Source organism: Pisolithus orientalis, assembly GCF_024613125.1.
Source record: "Pisolithus orientalis strain OTSU chromosome Unknown F5J12scaffold_29, whole genome shotgun sequence".
Classification (NCBI taxonomy): domain Eukaryota; kingdom Fungi; phylum Basidiomycota; class Agaricomycetes; order Boletales; family Pisolithaceae; genus Pisolithus; species Pisolithus orientalis.
Window position 1 is genome coordinate 394741 of NW_026260810.1, and position 10520 is coordinate 405260.

A 10520-nucleotide genomic window follows, 5' to 3' on the forward strand; every position below is an offset into this window, starting at 1 on the left:
GTCCGTCCGGGCGATGCGCCAACTGAGATAGCCGAACCACGCCCATCAATTTGCAGGCTGTTCGAAGCTTTCATTGCATTTTGCCTGTTGTAAAACAAGTAGGCTCAGGGAAGCGAGCGAAACTGTATTATGATCCGATGGAAGGGGTAAATTGTGGCGCAATCGGGTGGTCCACATGTTCACCGCCACAGGTACTGCGTTCCCCGGTACAATACCCCTTTCCGTTCAAGTTGAAACAGGAACTCGAAAGGCCAACCCCGGACACTGAATACATATGTGTTAATATTATAAAGAACATCTAACCATGCACGGAGCATTGCTAGGATACATTAGACAAGTACCAACTGTAAAAATCAGGGAGCGAGACTAGTGCCGTGATACACCATGAAAACAGTCCTACAACTCAGCGTCCTTTCCCATTAGTAACATCAGCGGTCCCCTCGAAGGTTTATCGAACCATAAAGAACGTTGTTTAGAATTTCCCAACCCATTTTCCCAGAGCCAAGTATCGGGTGGCAGCCAAGAGTGCGCATCCAGCGAGGATAACTCCGCCAGAGTACAATCCAACATCATCAAATCCGCCAGACTTGGTGCGTATTACACCCGCAAGTGGCGGTCCTCCAGCCGCACCGAAAGCCTGAGAAACTACAGCCAACATAAGCAAACTAGAAAGTCCCCGAAGGGGCAGTATACTCACCATACACGTGATCGCCATGCCAATCCTGACCGAGGCGATGAGAAGAATGATCAACATGACATGGGAAACTCAAATTCGTACCTGCTGCCCGCATCGCTCATCCCGCCAAGCCGCGCCGGTGCACTGGGAATCAAACTTACAAACGCCCCTGTGGCGCAACCATATATTACCGATACAACGACCATGGAGGCAATGCTAGAAGTCGAAAATGGCCAGGCGAAAGACACGACTGCCCCTATTAGGGTGAACGGGATTAGGGTGTTGAGTGCTCCAAATTTGTCGGCGAGGACTCCCGAGGAAAGCCGACCAATCAATGAGGCCAAGTTGGCAATAGAAATCAAGTAAAAAGTAAAGTTTGGAGAATATCCAGCTGCTTGACCAGACAAATCGAGGTAAATGAGAGGAACATAAAGGCCCAGCAATGTCACGTTGTAAGCGAGGACTAATGTCAGGGTTAGACAAGCTGACAAAACGACAAAACAGGTTTCCTTACCACAGCATGTAAATGCAGGGTTCTTGAAGGCTTTCCAATTAAACAGGCTTCCCTTGGCGTTAGAGGGAGGGAGACGAGGGCGAAGCAGCTATCCAACGCCTAAACAGACTGGCGTTTCGAAAAAGTGAAGGACACGAACCAGGTTGGCGACGATGACAGCAAAGGTGATAATAAATGCTACGGCACGAACGCTCCATTTGAAGCCGACTTTCCCGAATAGTTGCTGCGTAGCTATTGGAAGCACGGTACCTCCGATACTTGATCCCATTGCAAGGACGCCGAAAGCTTGAGAGCGTTTCCTCAAGACTAAAGGAATGTCAGAGGGTTGCAATAAGTAGAAAAGCACCACATACACCAGTGGGATACAATTGCAGGAGTACTGCCGAAGAGCATGCCAGCAAAGAACTGTATGATAAAATTAGCCACTTCGTCGGGCTATCTATGATAACAAGCTCTGACCCCAGTTGCTACTCCCTGACACAAAATGACTTGTAAGAAAGTCTTGCACTCGGCGACAAGAAACTATGACATGATGTGAGAACAGTGACATCTATAGCTCGTTCGTGCTTACCAGTGCGGCAATGTAGAAAGCGCTGCTAATCGCGAGGGGAATATTGTAATGCCCGAGGTCGAGTAAACGGCCAGTCAACAGTGCCTTCCGTGAACCGTGAGTCGTTGGTTACGTAATACAACATTGAATCACATACCGGGATGAAGATGAGACCATACTGGATGGATCCAATCCACGCAATGTTAGAGGCAGATTGTTCTTTGAAAGTATACTCCTCGTAGTATGTCTGGAATACCTGAACTCGACGTAAGTTGCGTTTTCAATATTACCCCAAGTTGGCTTACACCGAAGGAGTTGATCCAACCAAAACTGTAAACAGAAGTTGTCAGCCAATCATGTGAAGATCTCCGTAAAGATGCTACTCACGTTCCAAAAGACATGAAAAGAGCCTGCACGGAGGTAGATGAGCCAAGGGGATCAAGTGGAGGAGAGAAGTCAACCTACCCCAATCACGACAGACCACTGCCCGTATACCGCCATCTGGGAAATCGGGTATCTCGCGAGTAAGAGGTTTCTCTGGTTCAAAAGATACGGCGAGTGGGGGCGAAGCCCATGGCAGATACGGGAGCTCTTCGACTGAAAGATTTGCCTCCAGGGCATCCTCGTTTGGTCTGCGAGGCTCATCGAGAGTGAACACAGCAGTCGAGTTTTTGAAGGTCACTTTACTCATGGTCCAGAAGTATTAGGGACCGAAAGGACGGAAATGGGGGATATGTCTAGGAGAGAGAATGGGAATGGGAAGGCAGAGGTTATGGGTTTCACTTGTAATAATGGTGCATGGGAAAAACGATAACCCGGGCTCCGTTAGCATGTGCATCGTCGAGCACAGGGCTGACCACGACGGACTGACTGTTCAAACGTTCATACCCGGGTAACGTAATTTCGCGAAGCCCCATCAGCGGTGCAAGCGGATGGTCGATGTGATTGGCGCCGTCGGACACACCGGATCATATGCACAGGAAATAATTTTCCTCCGGGATTCCACAGGATTCTACTCAGATCCTTTAGAAGGGAATCCTCGGGTCAACGCCGTGAACCCCAGACGTCTCCAAATAATTATGGATTGATGGCGGACACATGCCAGTCTGGTAAGTACTGATTCCACCTTCACAACATCCGCACCACGAATGAAACCTTCCGCAGTGGTTCCATTCATCATGTCCATCAAGCCAATTGCGCGCTAAAGTGTCGCTGTCCAGTTTATAAAGCATCCTCGATGTCTGTTCTACCTGCAAGTTGCCTTAGATAGGTTGCTACTTCCTCACTGCTAGTATGCTCGGTCCCGTCCCCTCACCCTCATCCGTGCCGGAACCCCCAGCCTCCAGACCTGGCGACTCACCAGCCCTTGAATCAACCATTCCAATCATTGATATACGATCCACCGCTTGCTCCGTCACAGTCGCAGCTCTGGAAGAGGGCATTCGCGCTGGTGTTCTTGCTGGTTTCTCTAGGCCATATAATGAGAAAGAGCTCCCAAACTTGTTGCTGTACAACGAAGAGGGCCTGCGCCTGTTCGAACAGATAACCTACCAGCCAGACTACTACCTCACCGGGTTAGAAATCGATATCTTATCTCGCTACGCACATCAAATCGCCGATTCCGTCCCGGACGGTGCAATCCTCCTCGAACTTGGCGCTGGGTTAGTTCGTCGACGATTTGATAGACTTTTTCTTACCACTCACGACCCATAGCGCCCTCCGCAAAACAGCCCTAATTCTAGATGCCTTGGAGGCTCAAGGTAAAGCTGTGACGTACTTCGCGCTTGACTTGGACAAGCCGGAGCTGCTCCGAACTCTTGCGGAATTGAAAGATCGTTACACCCATGTCAGCCTTGCCGGCTTGTGGGGTACCTACGATGACGGTTGTACTTGGCTAAAGCAAATCAAAGAGCGTCCGAGGATTATCCTATGGCTAGGCTCTTCTGTCGGCAATATGACACGGAGTATTCTTTCCATACCCTTTCCGTATGCGCTCTTCAACTGAAGCAAATTTACAGAGGAAGCTGGCCAGTTCATTCGCACCTTTGGGGATGTTCTGGCCCCTAGGGATCGCTTTATTATCGCCATTGATAGTAGATACCACAAGCTCGACGACATCCGTGCTGCGTATAACGACAGGGCAGGCGTCACTCGCCGCTTCGCTCTCAACGCATTGGGTAACATTAACGACTTGTTCAATGCTAACGTCGTAGATGTCTCGTGCTTTGATTACAACCCCTATTACAACGAGGTATATCCTGCAGGTTAAGCTGAGGCACTGTGCTAACCGTGTGCCTCACAGATACAGGGCCGGAACGAGGCCTATTTCCGCTGTCTGAAAGAGACCCAATTTAAGATCCCATCAGAAACACCTATTCTTGTCCACGAAGGGGAATACATCCGTTTCGCGTTCTCCCACAAATATGACCGCGTCGAGGGGCAGATGTTATGGACCGCTGCCGGGGCATATCCTGTTCAGGAGTGGGCGTCCCGAGACGGCGATTACGCGTTGACGATGCTCTCATGGGCATCGTGAGATCCTGTACAGAAATTCCATAGTCGACTCATCACAATAAGAATGAAATGATGTACACTGTAGGCAAGCGACAGCCGAGACCTGCTCTTGCGATTATGAAAATGTGGTTCATTTTGACTCATGTGTGATTTGGCGGTCTCCACTGGGCGGCTTTGGAAGTGGATCGTAGAGTCAAAGGTTCGAGGAAATGTCACTCCGGCTTCACCCAAAACGTCTGGTCGAGACTAGTGATTTGGGGCGGTGTGAGAGCAGGGGAAGAGCGATGCTGAGGCCTCGAGGAATCAAATCGGCAAATTGTTAGGTCACCGACTCTACAGGGATGCGCCATTTTGGCTGCTTCCGGTGAAAACCAGACATAAGTTGGGTCCACGATGTTGAGTACTCACACCGCACTCGACAGTGAGATCCGAACCCAGTCAACGGCGTAAGATTCCCAAATGTGTTTGGACTATGTCATTCGCACACAAAGAATCCCCCAGTGTCAATGTAGTCTAGACACCCACGGGAGCGTTCTCACTGTATGGTGCAATTGCGGCGAACTAACCACAGCATTTTGGCTGTTCCACTTGACAAAACAGGCGTAGTGCATGATCGGCCGTTGTCACCTACTATGAAATGATGAGAATGGTTATTCTTGGTCGGGCGACAGGATACATACATAAACATCAGCTGCATTCCCCGTATATCACCGATATCGCTTTCCGGTGGTATGAAAGTATTTACTACGACGAATCCAGAACGCGAGACACTGCGTTTCTGTCCAGAGATTTTCGGTTGGATTTTCGGTAGTGAGCGATGCAGTGCGCACTGGTGCGGTGATAATAGTGGTTACGTTGTGAAAACTTGCAATTGGCGTATCTCTACGTGGTCGGCGCAGCAGTGGTCTGGTTTGTAAGTTACAACACGCGCCATAGTGTTGCCTCTATGTCGACGCCAAGGAGGACGTCCGAATCAAACACCAGCGCTGTTTACGAGATGAAACACAACGATCGCTTCGAGGGAGTGGACGTTGAAACGTTGACACACCAGTGCACCAGAACTCGGGAAGTTGGGATTGGTACTGGTTTGTGTGATAGGCTAGGTTCCCGATCTCAGCTGATCCTGGGTTTCGTTTTCACACCCTCAGAATGGTAGTGCCAAACTTGGGATATAATAAATATTTGCAGTCCACTGTGCCTGCCAATTTAGGGCAATACGTCGTGTGAAAATTGCTCTACAGCGGGGCTATCAGTTGTTCAAGCCGAAGCCTAAGCTGAAGCGGGCAATAACAAGGCTACAACCCAAAAATGAGTCAACAGCCAACTGTCTGGATGTAAGGAATCGGCACGACGTGGAGGGACTTCTGTTTAGGCGGTGAAAGGTAACCAGACAACGGTTTGCGTCATTGACATAATCGACGGCAGCCTCATCATAGACGGTTTGGTCACAAGATTATTGCGTGCCTGTTCTCTATCGTGTAAAAAAGCCTACGGTATAGGGACGCTTTTCTTTGCCACCTCGAAGAATACAGACCGTATTGGTTAGCATCGTCACTACACTGGATTAGCGTGATTCACTGGCAAAGTCAAATCCCGAGGCCGAGGCCTGAGGGCTGTTTTACCCGAACTGAAGCAGTGGAGCACGGGATTTCCTGACGTCCGAACGCTCATTGACGACATCGAGAAACTCGTGACTAAAGGGGAAAATCAAAACTTCCGTCTTGACGAAGGATCGAATGATGCTGAGATCAGGATCAAATGCGCAGTTCCATGCTAACGGAAGCTGACTAGATGACGAGAGGTCGAGAATTACGAGTCTCCAACTGACTCACAGACGGACTGATGTTCCCAGGTTTAAATCCACTTCCGCTCCATTGGCGTAGGTGGACGCCAGCTTGGCATGTTACGGCCACTGGAACCACAAGGCTTTGAGTGTCCATCCCGCTAAGCACGGCCGTCCCGGTCAGCGTTTACATAGCCATCCGGTATTAGTCCGATGAATATGCTTCATCGCGATAAAACGATTTGGCGGCACTGAAGGCACTTAGAGCAGTTTTGAGCGCGTTGTTTCAGTCAAAAGCGAGATTTGGGTTCACGTTCATCAATGATCGCTAATTAGATGTAAACCGACGATGCCCGATCAAAACAACCCAACTCTACGAAATAAAAGGCTCCACGTCGGGTACACTTACCACCCACCACCACCACGACTGACAAGTACATCATTATGGACGCTATCAAAGCAGTGTTTGACGCGAAGAAAGCAGAGGTTCGTGATATCTGAATCGCTAGGTGTCACTCATCGACTCGACGTGCGATAGGGAAGCCATGCTCTAGTCACTTTTGTCACCGCAGGTTATCCCAACAAGGACGACACCGTTCCCATCCTATTGGCGATGCAGGCTGGAGGCACTGACATCATTGAAGTTGGTGTTCCATTCTCAGATCCTATCGCAGACGGTCCTGCTATTCAAGAAACTAACCTCGTGAGTCCGTTCATTCCAAATTTCGATCGTGCTCTAAGTGGAATACATTAGGTCGCTCTTCAAAATGGAGTTGACTATGCATTGATCCTCAGGCAAATCAAAGAGGCTCGAAACAAAGGCCTTACCGTCCCAGTGCTTCTAATGGGTGAGTCTAATATGCGACCTCGTGAGCCCGTTCGTGCTCACTTGCTCGTGCAGGTTATTACAATCCTATTCTTGCATATGGCGAAGACAAAGCCGTACAGGACGCTCGCGATGCTGGCGCAAACGGATATATCATGGTAGACCTCCCACCCGAAGAGGCATCCGGATTCCGCGAGAAATGCACGAGAGCCGGGTGAGCACATGTCATTAGATCGTGAAAGCCAAAGAAAACTCATCTATGGGCCTATAGCATGTCCTATGTCCCTCTCGTAGCACCGTCGACGTCCCTGCACCGACTTCCTTACTTGGCTTCCATCGCAGATTCCTTCATTTATGTCGTCTCGCGTGTAAGTTCTTCCTTCATGTTAGTTGGACGTTATCGGAATATGCATGCCGCATCTCCCAGATGGGAACCACCGGCTCTTCCGTCAAAGGGTTCGTGAACAGCGAGCTTCCCGACATCATCGCTCGTATCCGCAAGCACACTTCCGTACCCCTTGCCGTGGGTTTCGGAGTTGCTACACGTGCTCACTTTGATGCCGTTGTCGAAGCTGGAGCGGATGGCGTCGTCGTCGGGAGTCGCATAGTCTCCCTCATCAAAGAAGCACCGGCTGGTCAAGTTCCTCAGGTAGTCGAGAACTTCTGCAGAGGACTCAAGGGATCATCGCCCTCCAACTCCTCCACTGCCGGAGTTCAAAGTTCACAATATCATTACCCGGTCGTTGCCGGGATATCTCGACCGACTGGAATGACACTTCTCCCCTCGCGCTTCGGCGAGTTTGGCGGCCAGTATGTACCGGAAGCACTTTTCGACTGTCTCATCGAGTTAGAGGAGGCTCACAATGCTACGCGGAATGACCCAACGTTCTGGGCTGAGTTCGAAAGCCACTATGGTTATATGAACCGCCCTTCCAAGCTATACTTTGCAGAAAGTCTGACCAAGTATGCTAATGGCGCACAGATATGGCTGAAACGAGAGGATCTGTACGTGTCCGCCGATCACGATCACGCAATAAAATCGGTCTGATCTCATGCTTTTACAGCAACCATACAGGGTCACATAAAATCAATAATGCGGTTGGCCAGGTGCGCATATGCCCGCTCCTTTCAATGTTTTAGGCTGAACGTCGGCCAAGATCCTGTTGGCTAAGCGTCTCGGCAAAACTCGCATCATCGCAGAAACGGGTGCCGGACAACATGGTGTGGCGACTGCGACCGTGTGTGCCCGTTTCGGGATGGAGTGCGTCATCTATATGGGTGCCGAGGATGTACGGAGACAAGCTCTAAACGTCTTCCGTATGAAGATGCTTGGCGCCAAGGTACCCAACTTGCGATGTGGATCAATCAAGCTACTAATTAAATTCTACTCAGGTCGTGCCCGTCGAGTCGGGTTCGAAGACACTGAAGGATGCTGTTAACGAAGCAATGAGAGATTGGGTCACGAACCTTGCTACAACCCATTTCCTCATCGGATCCTGTTTTGGCCCTCATCCATTCCCGACTATTGTCCGCGACTATCAAAAGGTGATCGGACGTGAAATCAAAGCACAGATGAAGGAGGAAACAGGGAAACTTCCAGATGTGGTTGTCGCATGCGTTGGAGGTGGCAGCAATGCCATTGGGTCCTTTTACGAGTTCATTCCAGATACATCTGTGCACCTCGTGGGCGTTGAGGCAGGAGGCGAAGGTGGGTGTATGGATCAATTTATTGTCCTTGTGTACTAACTCCCAGCAAGGTATCGACGGCGATCGTCACAGTGCCACCCTGGCTAGAGGCAAGCCGGGTGTCTTGCATGGAGTTCGAACATATGTCCTGCAAGATCCCGCTGGTCAAATCGTAGAGACGCACTCTATCAGTGCTGGATTGGATTATCCTGGTGTTGGACCGGAACACTCCTGGTTGAAGAAGGAGAAACGTGCTGAGTACGTCGTTGCGACCGACGAGGAAGCTTTGAGAGGATTCCGTCTGTGCACTCAGCTCGAGGGTATCATTCCAGGTTAGCATTCTTTGATTATGAAGGGGCCATACTTGATGATGCACTTCAGCATTGGAATCTTCGCATGCTCTGTGGGAGGGCATTCGCCGAGCGAAGACACTTCCCAAGGAAACCAACTTGGTTATTGTAAGTGTCACGTTTACCAGTTTCTCCTACCTCTGTTGACGCGCCGGAATACAGTGCCTCTCTGGGAGAGGTGACAAAGATGTCGAACAGATCTCCCAGCTCTTGCCCGGAAAATGGGCCGATCGCCTTGACTGGCACATTTGAAAGATGGTAGACGGAATCTAGCTATAGGGCCGCTTTAAAGTTAAATGTGGAAAAAAAACGTGCAAGCAAATGTGAGTTTGTGGGCCAATATTTAATCTCCGACTAGAGATTCAAACTCCGCAGAAAAAGCGTGTGACCTGGAAACGGTAGATGTGTATATAATGCTGTTAAATATCCGATTTAAAAATTAAGACTCCGCCAAAAAGCATAATTATCAACAGCGAGATCTAGCAAGTGATAGTGAACTGATAACAAACAAAACAAACATCCATATTCACATGTACTACTACATACTATTGTAGTGTGAATACAGATGCAGATGTATACATGGGGGGGAGGGGGGGGGGGAATGGGGATGCATATACTAAATGATGATCAGTATTCTGTCATACACTGTTTCAAAGTGGATAAACATCTTGATTACTAGACAAAGGGCCTTGATCCTCACTGCCAGCTATGCCTTTTTGCAAGGCAAGGTTCTGAGCACAAAGTTCCTCCATGTCAGGTCCAGGCCTACTCTGACCAACTCCAACATGAAACAAGGTCTGGGGAGAGGTGCAGATGCAAGTCTGACACAGTCAAATGGAACTCTGACTAGTGGAGGATTGGCAGGATTGAAGTCTGCTGGGACAGAAGTGGAGCAGAGTGAGGGTGTTGGGTTTAGCTCATGTGCTACCCCCTTGCATGATCTCAGCCCTTGTATTTCAGAGGAAGAGACCAGATGGAAGATCAGAGATAACTCTGACAGACAGAAGACAGAGAGATACAGAGTAGGAACTTGGGTGATATTTGTACTGAAGAACAGCAGAGTACTGTACATGCTTTTATACTACTATGGAGGTACAGTAACTGGAATTGGAACTGACATATGGAGACTTGTAAATTTTCAAGTAAAAACTTCCTGCATGATGAATGAAGGGGAGATAGAGAACATATGACAAGTAACATAGAACAAACCAAAAAGGAGACAGTCTAGGTGCTGAACCATGAGGTGCATGCACTGCAGAGTACCTGACTGTGCACTGTCAAGGAGAAGTCTGAGGGCTGGGCTAGCAAGGGTCACATGACCCACTGGAAAATGGCCTGTGCAGTCTGACAGTAGGTTGGTACCAAGTCCAATAGTAGTCAGGGTGGAGGAGACTCATGAATGACAGAGGACAGGTGGAGTTGGTGCAGAGCAAGTGGAATGACTGGCAGAGTAGGGTGCAGAGTCAGTAGGGACTTAGGACAAATGCATGGTTGTGATGCTCCAACTTGATGGCAAGCTTCATCTTCTCCAACTCTTGAGCTGCCATCATCTCCTCATGTGCAAACAGCTTGCATTGCATAGTAAGTTGGTGTTTGCAATTGGTTGAGAGAGCAGTGGCCT

General features: G+C 49.3%; 3 protein-coding genes across 3 annotated transcripts; 2 read left to right on the plus strand and 1 right to left on the minus strand.

Moving 5' to 3' along the window:
- Positions 1–167: 167 nt before the first annotated feature.
- F5J12DRAFT_848776 (MFS general substrate transporter) lies at positions 168–2631 on the minus strand. The gene is made up of 12 exons (XM_051746449.1): positions 2222–2631; positions 2128–2150; positions 2046–2070; positions 1898–1996; positions 1762–1845; positions 1650–1712; positions 1544–1595; positions 1330–1496; positions 1191–1278; positions 779–1139; positions 698–722; positions 168–637 (listed from the first exon to the last, which is right to left on the minus strand). Exons 1-12 carry the CDS (start codon positions 2429–2431, stop codon positions 473–475), a joined length of 1362 nt encoding a protein of 453 aa, XP_051597443.1. The 5' UTR covers positions 2432–2631; the 3' UTR covers positions 168–472.
- A 283-nt stretch (positions 2632–2914) lies between these two features.
- On the plus strand, positions 2915–4609 carry F5J12DRAFT_848783 (histidine-specific methyltransferase). The gene is made up of 5 exons (XM_051746450.1): positions 2915–3401; positions 3454–3704; positions 3759–3991; positions 4043–4279; positions 4332–4609. The coding sequence occupies exons 1-4, from the start codon at positions 3034–3036 to the stop codon at positions 4274–4276; spliced, it is 1086 nt and encodes a 361-aa protein (XP_051597444.1). The 5' UTR covers positions 2915–3033; the 3' UTR covers positions 4277–4279; positions 4332–4609.
- Positions 4610–6481: 1872 nt separating this feature from the next.
- F5J12DRAFT_724664 (tryptophan synthase beta subunit-like PLP-dependent enzyme) lies at positions 6482–9151 on the plus strand (the record flags this gene model as incomplete). The annotated part of the gene is made up of 12 exons (XM_051741550.1): positions 6482–6523; positions 6576–6740; positions 6792–6885; positions 6939–7077; positions 7135–7231; positions 7291–7868; positions 7928–7970; positions 8021–8203; positions 8256–8571; positions 8621–8881; positions 8931–9007; positions 9062–9151. 12 exons carry the CDS (start codon positions 6482–6484, stop codon positions 9149–9151), a joined length of 2085 nt encoding a protein of 694 aa, XP_051597445.1.
- Between the last annotated feature and the right edge of the window lie 1369 nt (positions 9152–10520).

What these genes read in the sequence shown, in the direction of transcription:
- F5J12DRAFT_848783 (XM_051746450.1), top strand. Translation starts at nt 3,034, where the DNA reads ATGCTCGGTCCCGTCCCCTCACCCTCATCCGTGCCGGAACCCCCAGCC. An exon ending in TGTCGGCAATATGACACGGA is followed by an intron (nt 3,705 to 3,758) that starts GTATTCTTTCCA and finishes GCAAATTTACAG; the next exon opens with AGGAAGCTGGCCAGTTCATT. An exon ending in ACAACCCCTATTACAACGAG is followed by an intron (nt 3,992 to 4,042) that starts GTATATCCTGCA and finishes TGTGCCTCACAG; the next exon opens with ATACAGGGCCGGAACGAGGC.
- F5J12DRAFT_848776 (XM_051746449.1), bottom strand. Translation starts at nt 2,431, where the DNA reads ATGAGTAAAGTGACCTTCAAAAACTCGACTGCTGTGTTCACTCTCGAT. An exon ending in CTTTCTACATTGCCGCACTG is followed by an intron (nt 1,713 to 1,761) that starts GTAAGCACGAAC and finishes ATCATGTCATAG; the next exon opens with TTTCTTGTCGCCGAGTGCAA. An exon ending in GTCAGGGAGTAGCAACTGGG is followed by an intron (nt 1,596 to 1,649) that starts GTCAGAGCTTGT and finishes TTTATCATACAG; the next exon opens with TTCTTTGCTGGCATGCTCTT.